Source organism: Cinclus cinclus, chromosome 12 (assembly GCF_963662255.1).
Source record: "Cinclus cinclus chromosome 12, bCinCin1.1, whole genome shotgun sequence".
Lineage (NCBI taxonomy): Eukaryota > Metazoa > Chordata > Aves > Passeriformes > Cinclidae > Cinclus > Cinclus cinclus.
This window is the reverse complement of record NC_085057.1, coordinates 15,380,230-15,397,149: the sequence shown is the minus strand read 5'-3', so window position 1 is coordinate 15,397,149 and position 16,920 is coordinate 15,380,230. Positions and strand designations below refer to the sequence as shown.

Below are 16,920 nucleotides of genomic sequence, written 5' to 3'. Positions count from 1 at the left end.
GTTGAATGACAACACACGAGTCGTGTTCCATGTGGCAGCTGAGACAGGGGCTGGGTTTGTCCCCACCTGGCTCCTGCACTGTGTCACTGGAGTTAAAAATCCCTGAGGTGGAGGAGAGGAGATAGGCAAAGCCTTGGTGGCTTTAAACACCCCTGTTCTGGTGTCTCACAGGTTCCTGCAGCTCTGGGGGCTTGGTGAGCTGCTCATCCAAGTGCAGCAGCAGTGATCCTGCAGGTACTTGCTGATCTCTGAATCTTAAATAGATCCTTCACAGGTATTAAAGATTTCTTACACCAGATGCTCTTCTGAATGTTTGCTTTTGCCTCTCTCAGCCCTGATTTCAAGGGTGGGATTTTTGTTCCAAGGAGGCAGAAATCTGCTGATGTCCTGATGGAGGTGTTTGCTGATCTGCTGTGGCAGGTAATCAGCTGTGTCCTTCCACTGAGCTGGCAGCAGTGCTTAGCCAGCATCTCTGGCTTTTCCCCCAAAAGGATGGGGCTGTTTTAAGGTAATGTGGAAATGCACTGACCCCAGTGTGGGAATTTGGGTATTTCTGTAACTGCAAATGTATTGCTACAAAAGGGTGAATGAAACTCACACTGAATAGCTTGAAAATTAATTTTCTTCAGTACTGCTGACTTTGGTTCTGGTTGAGGAGTTTGCACAATATATCTTGTTTTGTGCTGAAAACACTTAACTAAGAGTGATATGAAACTCGTCAGTATACCTGGAATGCATTTCACAAAAATGTTTATGAATCAAGTACCGCACGTTTTAAGTTGAACCTGAAATAAAGTCTGCTCCTACCCAAATAGTTTATTGCATTGATTTTTTACTGTGCTGTAGAACTTGAATTTTTTTTTTAAATAAAACACTTCAACTTATGTTGTCATCCGAGAAAGTCCTTTCCATTTTTGACTTGGTTCTGTCAGTGAGGAGTGGGCAGAGTCTCAGGCAGGCTGGATGGAGTCTCTGTCCTCTGAGCAGTGCAAATGTTTTGCCCCAAAGGGGCTGATGTTTTTTGAAGGGCTGATATTTCTGGCTTATCTCCTAGGGCAGAGGACCCCATGGAACTGCATTTCCACCTTAGCTCTGCTCATATATTGATAGGGTGTATGGCCTGTGAGTATCCAGTCGCACACAAATCTTGATTCCAACATGCTCCCCTTTTCCCCTGCAGTCACTGTCTCATCTTCTTGTAGCAGAAGGGCCAGCTGTATTTATGATGGACTGTAGGGGTGTTAGATTAGGAAGAAGATTTGGGAAAAGAGCTTGGTTTTTCGGTAGGTTGTGGGAAGTTTCTGGTTTCTGCAGCAATAATAGAAGCAGAGGTGAATGAGGTGTAGTTTTTTAGCTGCAGTTTTGCACAGCAGAATCAGGAATTGGGACTGGGGGGGGGGGGGGGGAGGTCGTCTGTGCCCTGTGGTTTGGAGCCCCATCCAGAGCAGCACCACAATCGGGCTCACCACTAGTCCTAGGGAAGAAAATATTACAAAAAATCTTTAGGAGAAGTGCAGGTGTCATTTCCCCTCCGAGGAAACGCATCATTGCTGTTTCTCAGGTGAAAAAGCACAGGTGAATGTGGGCACAGGGAGCAGGGGGACATTCAGCCCCTCTCCTCCCACCTCCAAGAGTAACCAAAGGAAGGGATCCTCGCCTCCCTTGGGAGCAGATTTTTGGGAGCAGAGCAGATTTTTGGGAGCAGAGCTGCAGTTTTGGGTGCTGAAGGAGCCCTGTGGGACAGGTTTGCTGTGCCCCTGCCCAGAGCAGCTCCATGGTGGACACAGCTTTGAATAGCTTTTACTGGATGCCTTGGCATGAAGGAATTCACTGAAACCTGATCATAGCTGGAGCTCCTAAGGGATGTCTCCTGTCCCCATTGTCTCATGCGCCTTTGTTTTAAAATAATATTAAGCCTCAGACACCAGCTGATTTACTTTAATTCAACATCCAACTTATGTTTGACTTCTTTTCATATTCAAGTGAGCCATCTGACTTTAATGAACTGTAACTGTTTTTAATGCTGCCTCCAGCTGCTAACATCTGAATATTTCATGTGCTGAAAGGAGGTTTGAGATGCTGAAGTGAGACTGAGAAGTCCAAAGTATTTCCAGATCAGCTCTGTTCCAGCAGCACTTGTGCTCCACTTCCCTCGAGATTTATCAAAAGATAATCTTTGGGGTGCCAGACTGTAAGCAGCAAGCCATGGTGGGTGCTAATTGCAAGTGCTCTCAATTTTGTGTACATAAAACACCACAACTGCTTATGAAATCCTGAATAAAAACCCAACTTGACTTGGGCAGAATATCAATCAGCTTCAACAGGAGCTGCCAGTGTTTGGCATCTTCTAAATCAACAGCTTCTTTGGCTCTTGGGGGTTTGGTTTTGTGGGTTTGTTTTGGGGTATTTTTCATGGGGAGGGTTGTGTCCTAAATATTCTCATGTTGCAAAAAAAAAAAAAAGTGTAGTTGCGTCACACAGTTTAGTTATAGAAGCTAATTGAGAGCTGTATCCCATAAACTGAAAATAGCTTAATTGCAATTAATTCTGAGTATACGTTGCCAGGGCTACACTATTCTGAAGCAGTGGCATATCCCCAGACTTGTTGAAATAGGTGCTTTGCTCACAGCACTGCCTTTGTTTTGGCTTAGCACTGTGACAGCTGATAGATTTGGGATAGGCCATTACCAAGGCATGTTTTGATTAATGATTAAAATGTGTTTTGTTCGTTGGTTTTTCTCTGTGTACTGAGCATGGTGCCAGTGACATCATCTTCCAGCATCACTTTATAAAAGCTGGAATAGCTGGAAGCTCAGTCTGTGTAGGAGGAAGGTCTTGGGAGAGGATATCTGGGAACATGTGCTTGAGTTACCCTTACCCTGCACTGCTTTGTCCTGGGAGCCTGGAAGAACTGTGAGGAACCAGTGCAGAGTGAGAGTGCAGCCTGTGCTTAATTTGTCAGTAACTTTTTCCCAGAGGCAGAGCTGGACTGGGAGTCAAGGTGTGCCCTTGTAGTGACATGCTGGGCACAGACTTTGTGAGCTGGAGTGGAGCAGGTGAGAAGCATATAGCAGAAACTGGCAGCTGGGTTCCATTGCTGTGAAGCTATAATGAATAAAAGTTGTTAGTATCTTCTACACAGTAGATTTTTGTGGCATTAAGCTGCCATTCAGTAGGAGCTCTTAATGATAACTCTTGCTACTCTGAAAAAATTTTCACGTGTCCTGGTTTACAATACAAGATACATATTCCATTACCATCTGAGAAGGGTGATCATCCTTATCTCTGTGGGAAATGTCTTCTGTTAATGGGCCATTGAGTCCTACTGTATAACTGATAAGATTACATCATCCCATTGGAGATGGGATGGAGATGCTCCAGCCAGGAGGACGAGCCAAGCCTTTCCTACCTAGATAAAAACTGAGGTTTAGAATGCCAAAGGCAGCCTTTTTCCACTGGATTCCAGAGGAAGAACCAGGTTTTTATCCACATCATCGCTGGACCCTTTGGAGGAAAACTGCACCAACACCCTGACTGACAGGGTATCAGGTTGTATTCTGACTCTGTCAGTGGTTTTATTTTTATTATTGCATGTATTTTGTTTTTTCTCTTTTTTTTCCTCTTCCCTATTAAAAATTGTATTACTGACTTGAAGTCTCACTGGTTTTGCTGTTCAAACCAGTACAACATGTAATGAAAATTGTTGAAGTTGGCTGTAGTTTTGTTTGTACTTGAACTTCCTGTGTGACTGAGCACTGCTGCTGGATGTTTTATTCAAGTCTGCTGATCTATTTGTGTGTGAAGGAAGCTACCAGTGTTGTGCACCTCTAAAGGTTGTCAGGTAGTCTGCATAGACACTATAGTTGTACAAAACTCAAAATCAGAGACTTTTCAAATGTGTAGGATTTCCTTTTGATAAATCATTGTTACTCAAAATGTGTTTATTTCAGCCTATGTTTTCTAGAACCTCATTTTTAGTTCTCTGTATTATTTCAGGTATCTCACTTAAATAAAACAGGTACTTCACATTCAACAAGAATGCAAAGGCTTTTTGAAATTACCTTTTTCTTACAAAAATTTTCAAGCCGATAATCTTTGTTTTATGGCCACTGATCTCTTTGATTTATATAAAGATGTCAGTCACAGTCTGTTATTTGTAAAAGAAACATGTTACCTAGGCTCTTATTTGCTCTACGGCTTTGCTTTTGTGGAGCATTTTGTAAAGAAACAAAACTTGTGGTTCATTGTTAATGAACTGGTGGGCTTGCTTTAGACCTGTTTTCACTTATTTTCTATCATTCATAATGAGCTAGTTATTTAATTGCTTATAGGAATAGGTTTGTAAATTGGATATTAGGAAGAAATGTTTCCCTGTGAGGGTGGTAAGACCCTGGCACAGGCTGCCCAGAGAAGCTGTGGCTGCCCCTGGATCCCTGGAATGTCCAAGGCCAGGGTGGATGGGATCCTGAGCAACCTGGCATAGTGGGAGGGGGTTGGAAGGAGGTGATCTTTGTGATCTCTCCCAACCCAAACCACTCTAGATTCTCTCTTAAAAGTAGCTAAAAAAATCCCATGGAGATTTTCTTACCAGTTGTTCCTTTCAGGTGTTTTCCAGGATCCCTTCCCGAATGTCCCGGCTGCTGTCGAAGGCGGGAGGTAACTCATGATCACCAAACAGTGACAGCCTTGGACTGCCCTGCTTCTGGCTCTGGGAACAACCACTGGGTTCCTGTGGAGATGAATGGAGAACAGCAGTATGATGCAGGTAACAGTCCAGCCCAGCTCCCTGACCAGCTTCTCTAAAAATATTAGCAATGTGGAAGAGAGATGAGCGCAGTGAGTGCCTCGCAGTGCATGTGCCTTGTGCTGCACACAGAGAGAAACTTACTTTCATAGTTTCTGGGTTATGTTCTGTCTGTGGGGCTGTCGTGGTTCTGTTTGTTCTGTATACATGGTTCTCTGGTACATGGTTCTGTATCAGAGCAGGGTGTATTGTTGGCTTAAAGGGAAACAAAATCTGGCCCACCTTCTGGTGGTTGTGTTTTCAAGAAGCTGTGACTTTCCTTTCTGTGGTACCACTATGAGATGGGCTTGTGAAAAGCTTGGTGGTATTAACACTTATTATTTTAAGGCATTTATCCTTCAGAGTGGTTAATACCTAGTTCTGTCCTTGTGTTCATCTTAATATTTTGGCAAGCTCTTGCTGCTGGTTGAAAAAGTCAGATAACCGAAGCTGTTTGCAGCCATTGTAATCTGTCCTGTTTTGCTGAAGTGCCTCGGTGTGTTCTCTTTGTGATATCAATTCCTAACCTCCTGCAGAGTGGTGTATTATGATAAATCAGCACAGGATTTGGATCACCTTGGACAACCAGGCCAGGGAGAGTGTTAGTCTGGGATGGCTGGGAGTACTACCAACTTTCTGAAACAGTTCTGGAATTGTGGGGACCATCCATTTTCTCAGTCTTGCCTGCCATGGCTTGTCCCTTTTCTTTGAGGAGGTTCCTACCTATTGCAGTTTATATAATAAAGCAAATTTTAATTTGTGATTGTCAGTGTAAACAATTGGATCATGATTTTATCTAAGTATTGCTCTCCTTTGGTACTTGTCCAACAAGCTGCTCTTCTGACAGGACAATTCACTATTGGTAATTTTTGTATCTTTACTTTGTGGAAATCTAATTGTTGTCAGTGTTGTTAAAGAAATGTTAAACATAATTTTAATCTATAGGGCTTTTTAGAAGAATGCTATCATCTGTGTTATGATGCTGAAATATGCTTTTTGATTATTAATTTACATCAAGTCAGTCAAGTTGTTGTCAATGTTACATCCTCAAGTAATCAAGAAAAGGCATCATGGATGTATATGTAGAATTCCTCCTGGCACATGCAAATACTTTTTTATTTGCTTAGTGGAAACTGCAGGCTTCTGTCACAGAGTGTGAGGCAGTGACAAGGAGAGTGAGGAGTTGTTTACGTGGTCAGCAGTGGTGTGTCCACAGGCTGTGATAGCACATCCCTCGGTCTTAAAACCTTTATTGACATTTTTCCATCTTCCTCAAAAAGTAGCAGGGTCGCAGAGTCCTCTCTCACTGTGTGCTTTTGAATACTAAGGAAAGGTTTGATACTGGCTTGAAATTACTCAGCAGCTATTTCCCTGAGCATCCTTTTGTGCCAGGTTTGAGTACAGGAGGCTGTGAAGAGCAAATAATAAATGATGAGAGCTTTACTTGCATTCAGAGCTAGTTCCCAGCAAATGTCTGTGTAAGCATAAGCACACTGGTCTTGTTGTGCCCTCTAATATTGTTTTCTGAAGTGCTTTTGAGATACACCAGTCCAAACCACTGCTGGAATATTGCCTTCATATCCTTTGACTGGTGTAATTTTCTTCCACTTAATAATTTGCAGCAGCTTTTGGAGATTCTCCTCTGTTTTTCTGGTTTTGCATCCAAGCTCTCTGGCTCCAAGAACCCAGTCAGAGCTCGGGGTTGTTGGTTGTGATGCTCCCCTGCACCATGAAGCAAAAAGACAACTTTTATTCTTGTCACAGTCTTTCTCAACTCCTGAAATTCCAACCTGTCTTTATTTATTCATGGCCTCCCAGCTGGTGGAGACGAAAAAGATTAACTGTTATTAAAATCAGATTGAACTATATCTACATTTCAGGGTGAGAAACCTTTGGGTTAGCTTTACTGAAGTCTGCAAGACCTTTAGTTGTGATGTACTTAAATGTCCAATGTGACAGTCTTCAACTAAATCACATTAAAGATGCATGAAAGTTATTTGCAGTGAGAATTTAGCTCAGATCCAAAGATGAGAACAGCCTACTGTAGACTGTTTCAATTTCAGATATTTTTAAGGGCTAACTTCCTTAATATTTCACTACATTCTCCTGTCCAAATGGTATAATTCCATATTCTTTCTCTACCTGTATATATCATAGAGCAGCAGGATGTAATTTGTGATAAAATTCAGAAAGAGTGAGTGTTCCCAATAATGCTAGTAGAAATAGTGACAAATGGGAAGTGATGCACCTGCCTAGAAAACTGCTGATACTCTTACAGAGAATTTTCTCACCTCCAAAGTGGATGACTATTCTCTACAGAACCTCTGTAGGACACTTCTCAGATTCTACTTAAGAAAAAGTTAACTTGATTTTGAAATTTTTCTGACTCAAACTGTTTGCATGGCAGGGCTAGAGTGATGGGATTTGTCAGATTTCTTCCCCTGCCTTTGCCAAAGTTGTGCTTTGCCTCTTGGCTAAGGTGCTGCTCAGTCATCCTGTCTAATACAGAGAAATAAGTGTACATGTAGTAGAAAGCTGATTTCATTTAAGGCTGGTAGCAATTAAGGATATGGGAAGAAAGAGAGAGCATAAATATATACACCTGTGCAGCATTAGATGAATAAATTGTGCTTTGGAATCAAACGCATTAAATATAGTTTAGCTTGCTGTCATCTGTCACACTGATTTGCAAGTTTTCTCACAGTAGCAAGAACCTCTGCTGTAAATGTCTGAGGTTTTACTGAACATTCTGAACTCAGACTGATCAGGGTGTTTTGTGCAGACTTATGGACCCTCAGGAATGTGGCTTTGAGGACAGGAGACTGCTCTGAGCATGGGACAGGCTGAAGGGACATGGATAGGAAAGGGAAAGGAAAGGGGAAAGGAAAGGGAAAGGAAAGGAAAGGAAAGGAAAGGAAAGGAAAGGAAAGGAAAGGAAAGGAAAGGAAAGGAAAGGAAAGGAAAGGAAAGGAAAGGAAAGGAAAGGAAAGGAAAGGAAAGGAAAGGAAAGGGGAAAGGAAAGGGGAAAGGAAAGGGGAAAGGGAAAGGAAAGGAAAGGGAAAGGGAAAGGAGCTGCTCTGAGCGTGGGGCAGGGATGAGCGGGATGCCAAAGGTGGCTGATCCTGTCGGGAATGGTTTTAGCTGCAGCTAAAGGCAAAGGCTCGCTGGAGCAGCAGCAACCGGCTTTCCTGGGAGCTCCTTGTAGCAATTAAGTGTCACCATAAGTTCCTAATTGACCCTTTCAGTGTGTGAAGTGACCTGTGGCTCATTGAAGGCGCTTTAGTGCCCCTGCTGCAGTTATCTGACCATAAGGGGATCGAGGAGCTCTGCTTCCACAGTGCCACTTCCAGCAGCACAGGGACACATTCCTGGAGCCCTGGAAACTGGGAATTTTGGGCTTTCTGTGCTGCCAGGCACTGACCCTCAAGAGAGTGCTGCTTTTGATGGGAGGCCTCAGAGAAGGCTTCCAAAATTGAGTGATGTAGCTAGAATCACTGGTGTGTAGTTTGAATAGAAGTGTGTGACATCGCACGGCGAAGGGATTGGAATTTGGGGTTTTAGAATATAGTAATAAGTAGAAGGCAAGATGGAAGTTTTAGAGCAGAAGTTTCTGTCTTTCTTCACCTTCTTCTTCATACGTGTAAATAGTACTTTTTAATTAAATAAAAAAATGCCCCCCCCCCCCCCCCCCCCGTGGGTCATGAGTGTTTGGTCATTAAGTTAAAAGTAAAAATAATTTTAGTGTTAGTTTTTAATTGGACAATTATACTTTAAAAAAAACTTGTAACAAACAAAATACATCACTGTTTTGCCATTTTTAGTTTGTTAGCTAGAAGTGCTGTAGCACTTACTGTAACATAAATAAAAATTAATAAACAACTGAGTCCAAACACAAAATTCAGTCTCTCATACCGTTAATCCCAACCCTGGCAACAAGGAAAAAAAAAATTCAAAAACAATATCACACCATGCAGGACCTACTTTTTGGGGCTGGAGGGGAGGGGGGTTGTTCCTGCAGGGTGGTTTTTGATGGGAAGGGTGAGATGGTTTTCTCTGGGAGGAAAATTAGAATTTGCTCCTGGGTCTGACTGACCAGAGCTGGTGTTTATTCCCTTTTGGTTCTAGAGGTGTGAACTTCAGCGTTTTTATGGTCATATAGAAATAAGACTCTGTTTAAATTAGTTGAGAAACCTTAATCTATTTTAACAACATTTTGCAATGAAATTGTTTTTCTGAGAATGGCTTGCAGCCAAAGCTTTCATCAGCTCCACCCTAATTTGCCAACAACTGTAGTCTGTGTTTTAACCTTTTATTTCCTCAAAAAAATTCTAAATAAAACTCCTTATTTATTTCTCCTGGTAATTTCTTTAATAAGTTAAAAATCATTGTTTAAAAGTGATGATGATATTCAAGCTATGAATCTTTTGAGCTCTTGGTCTTATGAAAAGCCAAAATAACCAGCTGTGGTTGGTTAAAAACAAAGTTGGGTTCTGGAGAGATAAGTGCCTCTTTTAAAATAGATAATGTCATCAGCAAACAACAGCTAACTGAATATACATTTTTAAGTTTTGGGAAGTGATAACTCCTAGAGTAACAATGAAAAGTCAATGATGAGCTTAACCATCAGTCTTAAGAAAAAACAAACCTATTAAACTCAGACTTGTAGGTTTTTTAGTCTATTTAATATATCTCAGAATTTTGGACAAATATTTGCTCCTTTCTATTGGAGGACTGGGAATTGTCCCAGCTCTTCCTTAGCTCGTTAGCCTGTCCAGGGATCTCATAAGGGCATGTGCTAGAAATTTGTTAATTTTTTTTGTGTGTAATGTTTCCTAGTCAAGCTACTGAAAATCAGTTCCTGCCTGTCCTAGGAAATGCAGGGAAAGTAGGAAATGCCTTTGTAACCTCTGCTGAGCTCTCCTTGGGCTTGTGATACCCAGAGATTTCTGTTTTCAAATCTAAACAAGGAAGAAGGTATCAGTTTCCTGGTCCTGAGAGGGGGCCAGCTCCCTGTTCTTCCATGAAGACAGCTAAGGTGCAGGTGGTGGAATCAAACCTGGAAATGAAAATGAAAGTTCTGCTCTTGTGTGCTGCCACTGCTTCCCTGTTTTGCTGCTGAACCTGAACCTCTTGTGTTGAGGTTAAAAATGCTGCTTGCATGGGCTGGGATGTTCCCTGGCCATCCCACTGTGTTCCTGCAGGGAAAATGTCACATGGCTGCCTGCTGAGCTAAAGAGGGGACTGAAATCCACCCTGTGCTGTTTTGGTGTCTTTTTAGCAATGTGGGTACATGTTGGAGAAAATGGGAATAAGGGGGGGGAGCAGGGAAAAAGGGGGGCAAGCCAGAACTGAGGGGGAGACCAGGGCTGGGGTACAGGCTTGACAGTAATAGTAGAAAATTTGACTAATCTGTAGTGTGGCTGGTTACAGGTGCTTGCTTCCCTAACAGCCTGAGTGAGCTTTCAACTGTGGTTTGAGGGGTTTTAGCACATTTATGCTTCAAATGCATTCCATAATGAAGAAGCTAAAGCAGCTATTACACCTGAAGAGCTGGGCTTTTAAAGTGACCAAGTTGAGTGGACTTTATTTCAGTTGTGTCTGAAGTTGTTTTCTTTAGAACTACCCTGAAGTCCTGTGTTTTAGAACACCTAAATGCATACTTATCTAATTTTAAAAAGAGCACAGTCATATTTCAAAGTGTTTTTTAGACTTCCTTTTTAAATCTCTTGCTTTAGTGGCATTGCTCTTTCCTGGTGGTTCTCAGTTTAAAACAGCAACAGTCCAGTGTAGCTGGAGTTCTGAGTCTTTCATATTTGTTGATACAAATACAGGGCTCTTCTGCCTATGTTTCCCTCTCACAAATTGTAAGCAAATTTGTGCTAAACCAAAATCCTCAGGATTTCACTGTTTTCCAGACCAAGTCCAGCTTAAAAGTGCTCTTCACAGGCAACAAAAGGCCAAGTAGTGTTGTCCATTTATTGAAATGTGTTCACTGCACACTTGTGTACTCAGTCACTTGGACTTGAAGTGGGTTTTGCTGTGATTTGTAGTAGCCTAAAACTACAGAATTAAAAGTGTTTGAATTCTCTTCCAGATGCTGGTTCCAGTGTGGAAGAAATGGAATTCAACTGGGATGAGTATCTAGAAGACACAGGAGCAACTGCAGCACCCCATGGATCTTTCAAACATGTGAGTAAGGGGGTATATGTGTGCTTAGTATCTCCTGTGTTGTTTCTTTGATACACTAAGAGTTTAGGGTTTCTTTTGATGAGTTGCTGCTCTCAAATTTGGAAGACTAACTAGAATCGTGTTTTTTATAGAGAAATGCAGAGTTTAGCCATTTTACTGTGGTTTCTAGTCTTCCTCTCTGTACATAGCACAGGGTAACCCCACCCATAAGTGCTGAAATCTAGGGAGTTATGGTCTTTTCTGTACCAGAAGATAAGCTTGATTTTTCTCAAGAAGCTCAAAATACCCACTCTCTTTCTTCTTTTGATGATTGGTCCTGGACAACTACTATGGAGGAGTAGCTTTAGAAAGCTGGTGGCAGAATAGTTCTTGAACAGCAGAATTCAAATGTCCTCTCAAAGAAGGCTTTAATAGCAGACCTCAAGGAAGCAAGGAGAAAATCACACCTCTGCCAAACACTTGACTGTAGTAAAAACTGATTAGGATAATTGTTTATCACAAGCTTACTGAGTAGGATGAAGTCTTGATAAGCCCCTGTCTTTGCCCTTGGAGATTTTAAATGTTTGCTGGTAAAGTCCTGGAAAGCACTGTCCCATTGGGGGAGATCTGAATGTGTGAGATCTGTGAACGCCTTCTTGTACAGGGTCCTCAGTGAAGGTGAGCTGTACAGAGCTGGTGTCCAAACCCATTTGTTCTCTTCCAACAATTAAAGCACCTTCCAGACTGCCAGACTGGTGAATGTGTGTGACACATTGCTTGGAAGATACCCTGTGGTGCTCAGACTTTTGGGTCCAATGGCATGACTTTCAGTATGAGGAAACTTAAATCAGCAGGAAAACAGACCGAGGTCTGTTTGTGAAGGATCATGAAGCTTTTTGAGTCTAAGGGTAACCTGGAGAAATGAAGACTATTAAATAATCTGTTAAAATATGTCAGTTGTGTTAGTAGTAAAGATGCACAGAAAATACAGACTTCACAGAGGCTGTTAGAACACTGGGATATAATTGTAAGCTTTTTGTTCAAAGTAAAAATTCAGGTATCTCATTTCTGCTTGCTGTATTTTTCCTGGGTGTACTGAGGGTGTAGCAAGAGCTTTTAGAGTGGTGGTGTCCGTGCAGCTCACACTGAGGGCACAGCATGGAACCAGAGCAATGGCATTCTGCAGTAATACAAGGAATGGTCTGTCTCTTCTGGTGTGGTTTCCCTTACTGGATCTCTGTTAAAGAGGCCTTCTATCACAGTTTGGGCACTGTACAATTAATTCTAATGCCAGCTTTACAGCAATTGCCAAGTGAATTAATACTGTAGCTGGATTTTGTTAATTAGCAGGAGACACACTTTGGAAGACTCACTGCACTTGCACCAGCTCAGCTGTTTCAAGTCTGAGGTCTGGTGGCTGTGGCTATGGTTTATAAAAATTCAATTAGTATTAAAAACCTCCACATTTTGTATTGTCACTAATCTCTACCTGTGAGGAGCACAGTGCAGTTTTTGTGGTGAGGTGACATTGTGATGGAGAGTGGTTTGGTGGAGAGGTGTGGGCAAAGACCAGCCCCTTTGTCACACTGCCCTGGGGGCTCAGGGGGCCTGGGTCTCTGCAAGGAGGTCATCACTGAACATGGAAATGTTCAGAATGGAACTAGTGAGCACTTTCTACCACAGCTCCTTAGAATTTGTCCAGAGACCAGTGTTGATGTTCTCTGTAATAAGCTTGGCATAAAATTCTGAGAAGTTATTACTGACCCTGAGTTGACAGGCAGAGGGAGGAGTGTATTTATATCAGAGTCTTGCTGTTAATAGAAATGCAGGAGTGCAAGGTCACATGCTGGGGGTTTCTGGGTCCATTAGGAGGTAATGTGTTGGGAAAGGTGGAGTAGAGAGCCTCACTGCCTCCCAGTGGAGAGTGCCAGCCTGTCTTTGTGACAGAGCACTGAAGCAAGGTTAGTGTGATTCTGGGATGCATCAGTGAGTGGTTTTCAGTGGAGAGCAGGCAGGCACTGGTGTGGCTCCAGCTCAAATCCATGGTCCCAGTTTCTTGACTTTAGGAATTACGTGTTTTTATAATCCACTGTCAGGAGAGTTAACAAGCTTTACTCTCAGAAAAACAGAGTGGAAAAATCTGAGGTGAAGAATGGTATTGGCACAAGAGCAAATGAACATATATGATAATTAATTAATGTAAATGCATTTTTTAATAGGACTGTACAGTTTCAGTTTGGTTCTTTTTAAATACTGAAGTAGTGAGCTCCCGTTACAATTTTTGGGTGAGAAATACCTAACACACGTTGTAGGAGAGTACCTGGTCAGGTTAAGAAAATGTAATCCACGGTTACACAGCCTGTGTTAGCAAAGCACTGGACTTGCTGATGGGAGAGGTGACTTCCTATATTTGCATGCTTATATTAATTCTGAAAGTTTTGCATTGCTATCAGTAAAACACATTGGAAAATGTAAGCTACTTCTCAAATTGTGTTCTAATGTTTAATTTGTTAGCATTTTAAAAATTGAACAATATCAAGATCAAAGTGACTGTTTGGCATAAAATGTAGCAAGAAAAAGAAATTACCAAGAACCTGGAGCTGTCATGAATGCCAGTGCTGTTATTCCCCCAAATCTAAATACACTCTGTCTAGAACTGAATGCTCTTTTTAAATTCCCTTCTGCCCTTTACAACATGTGTGTGACCATGAAAAACAAGTTGGTATTCAGCATAATCTGAACACATTTATTTACTGCGTGTTCTTGCATTGCTCTTAATCTTTTTTGTCTGTGCCTTACCATCATCTCCTCCTGCACTGAGTCCATCCCTGGGTCTGGCTGGTGCTGTGGCACACACTGGGGGACAGCTCCTGATGGGAAGGGGTGGTGTGGAGTCACACAGCTCCTGGCCAGCTCGTCTGCCCTCTCGGACCTGCTGCTGCCCAAGGGATGCTCTGGAGGGTGTCCAAGGTGCCCAGCTGCCCAGGCTGACCCGGTGCCCCCTTGGAGGAGCCCGTGGTTTGTTGTTGTTCCCCAGGTGGGCAGCAGCTCCTGCAGGCAGGGAACGCTGCTCCTGCTGCTTCTGAAACCTGCTCTCCCTGCCCTGAGCCTCTGCTGAAAGATCTGGTACAGGGAGCAGCACAGATTTCCCAATTCTTCAAATGCTGCACTGAGCTCGAGGCTTCTCTCTCAGGAATCAGAACGTGAAGTTTTTGGGAATATTTGGTCTTTTTCGAGAGACACCTTCTATAATACCACTTCAAAATGCCTGCAGGTATTGGGTCCTGCTGGTTAGGTTTTTAAGAAGAGATTTCTCTAAGTGAAGGGTATTAACCTGAAGGGTGTGAACAGTTAACACAGGCATATGCTTTTCTTTCTGGTGTAGTTGTCTAAGTTTTATTTTTAGCAAACCAGTATGTGCTGGCTGATGAGACTATAATAGCCATGGCAGTTACTGAGGTGTCAGCACAGAACTGGGGATAAATACCCCAGAAAATATCTGCTCCATCTGCATCATACAGAGAGCCTTTCTTGTAGTTTGTTCAAAGAGAAAATGGAACTTGGGACCTCTTAAAAAAGAAAGAATACGAGTTACAGTCAATTGAGAATAGAGAGTTGACATGTCAGAGTTTTAATTAGGACTGAGGTCCTGGAATTAAGCATAGATCAGAACATTCTATAGAGAGATCAGAAGAGGGTCCATCTGCTCTTTTTGGGATTGTTTGAGTTAGGAGAAGTTAGGGATATGAGAAATGTTGGGGTGTTGCCTTCTCTTTTAAGTCTCCCCTGTCAATGTCAGTCCTGTGCAGTCAGATTGGTCACCTGCACACAGCACACCCACACACAGACAGAGCTCCCAGTGTTTGGTGCTTTATTCATGTCAAAGCATGAAGAATACAGACTGATTGTGTTCCATGCAGTTTATGTAACACTACTGCATGTAGAATTCTTTAGGTTTTTGCACAGAGAGGTCAAAAATCCTTATTCTGCACTTCGTGCACTTTTGTGACTTCTTAGATGAGGAAGGAAGATGAGGTGGAAGAGCCAGATACTGTTACCTAAGGCGTGTGTATGTACTTGAAATGAGTTTTTTTTCCAAAAACCTTGAATGACACAATCTGACAGAACAAGTCAAGGTTGTAGTGCTGAATTTGGCCTTGAGTTTTGCTCAGGTTGACAGTCCAGCTGTGAGTGGGAATGCCTTTCAGTGATGAGTGAAGGTACTGTCCAGGGCAAAAAAATGAATGACATAGTACTGTTTTAAGCTTGAAAAGATACTCTGAAATGCAAAGAATCTTTCATTAATGATGGTTCTTTGTGCATTCCAGTTTGGGTCCCATAATGTGATAAAGCTGTTTCTCTGAAGAGACTGGATGGCATTTGGCTTGAAGTTCTTTTCTCATGAGCTTGTCTAAATTGTTCCCTCTGTTATTAAGTTTCTGGGAGGCGCTCAGATGTGCTGATCTTCTTCCTCATCAGGTGGATACAAGTTTGCAGAATGGTTTTGCCCCTGGCATGAAGCTGGAAGTGGCTGTCAAGTCTGACCAGAACACTTACTGGGTCGCCACCATCATCACCACGTGCGGGCAGCTGCTGCTGCTGCGCTACGACGGCTACGGCGAGGACCGCAAGGCTGACTTCTGGTGTGACATCCTGACAGCTGATCTGCACCCCATCGGCTGGTGCCAGCAGAACCAGAAGGTTCTCAAAGTGCCTGAAGGTACCAGTTCTGTGTGCAGAAACAGGGGAGCACGCCAAGGGCTGCTGTTTTCCTGTGTCAGCCGGGCAGGCAGCCTGTGTAGCTGCTGTGGGGTGCAGATGCTGCTGCTGTGGGGACAAGCTGAGGTTAGCTGCTGTGTTTTCCTGAAATCCCATGGCTGAGGTTTGTTTTTATCTTAATCATCACCACCAAAGTCTATGGCTTTAGTGTTTCCTTTAAGTTTTTTTTTTTGTTTTGTTTCTTTGTTTTGAGCTATTGCTGGTGTGTGGCAGATTATCTTGAATTAGGCAGCTCAAGGTTGTGGTAACATCTTGTGTCTGAATAATCTTTATCTGGCAGGAAAACCCACAGTCTTTCTCTTTGACTCTTTGCTTAGGTATCAAGGACAAGATACCTGACCAGGAGGAGTTCCTTCAGCGGGTGCTGAAGGGGGCCTGCAGTGCTCCTGCTAACCTGCTGGAGGGGGTAAGTGCTGCAAGGGGCTGCATACTGGGTTTTGTCTTGGCTTTGCCCTTCATCATTAAGGGTACCTTATTTGAATTGTCAGTTCAATTCCATTTTTAAGTTTAGAGAGCGTTGTAATATGCTGTTGACCCTAGAGTTCCATTCTCTAGTGTTTCCTGTTTACAGTATTTAATTTTTATATTGTGGTCCTGAAACATATCTGCTGCTGCAGGTTTGGGTTGTTCATTAATACTGGCAAAAGAAAGACCTTTTTCAGCTCCCTAAGGTTTCAGTCTTCTTATTCTGTTCCTCCTCTATACAGCTCTAAGAAAATAATGCTTTATTTATCTGGCTTTCATGTTGTCTCCTTTCTCAGTTGACTCCTTTCAATTTGCATTGGTTTGTTTTGGCCTTTTTTAGTAACAGTCATGTTATTGTTTCACTAAAATATTACATTTTTGCTAGTGAAGAAACAAATTTTTGTCCCCTGCTCTGCACTTAAAACAATATCTGCACCTTATGTCAGTGTCTGGTTGTAAAGTATAGAACATAATGGTTTTTGGAAATGCCTTTGTCACCTTCATTACAGCTAACAGTCCTGTCTGTATGTTTCTGTCTAGTCATCTTTGTATGCTGGATGACTCAGTTTTAGAAGGAGCTTATACATGTTTCCTTCAAACCTGGAATATATAAATGATAATGTCTCTGAAAATGATAATGAAGACTTAAGTGAAATGTGTGACTGTATCTACAGGCAGTGCAGGAGCTCTGACACAAACACCAGCGATTCTGAACATTGTCACTT

At 42.4% G+C, this 16,920-nt stretch overlaps 1 protein-coding gene across 1 annotated transcript in view; it reads left to right on the top strand.

Annotated features, from left to right (window-relative positions):
- Window positions 1-4,737: 4,737 nt before the first annotated feature.
- Window positions 4,738-16,920, top strand: part of SFMBT1 (Scm like with four mbt domains 1) — a 30,846-nt gene continuing 18,663 nt past the window's right edge. Inside the window, exons 1-4 of the mRNA XM_062500656.1 lie at window positions 4,738-4,765; window positions 10,878-10,972; window positions 15,431-15,671; window positions 16,048-16,136. Of these exons, the coding sequence (XP_062356640.1) occupies window positions 4,738-4,765; window positions 10,878-10,972; window positions 15,431-15,671; window positions 16,048-16,136 (453 nt within the window). The remainder of the gene's footprint in view (window positions 4,766-10,877; window positions 10,973-15,430; window positions 15,672-16,047; window positions 16,137-16,920) is intronic.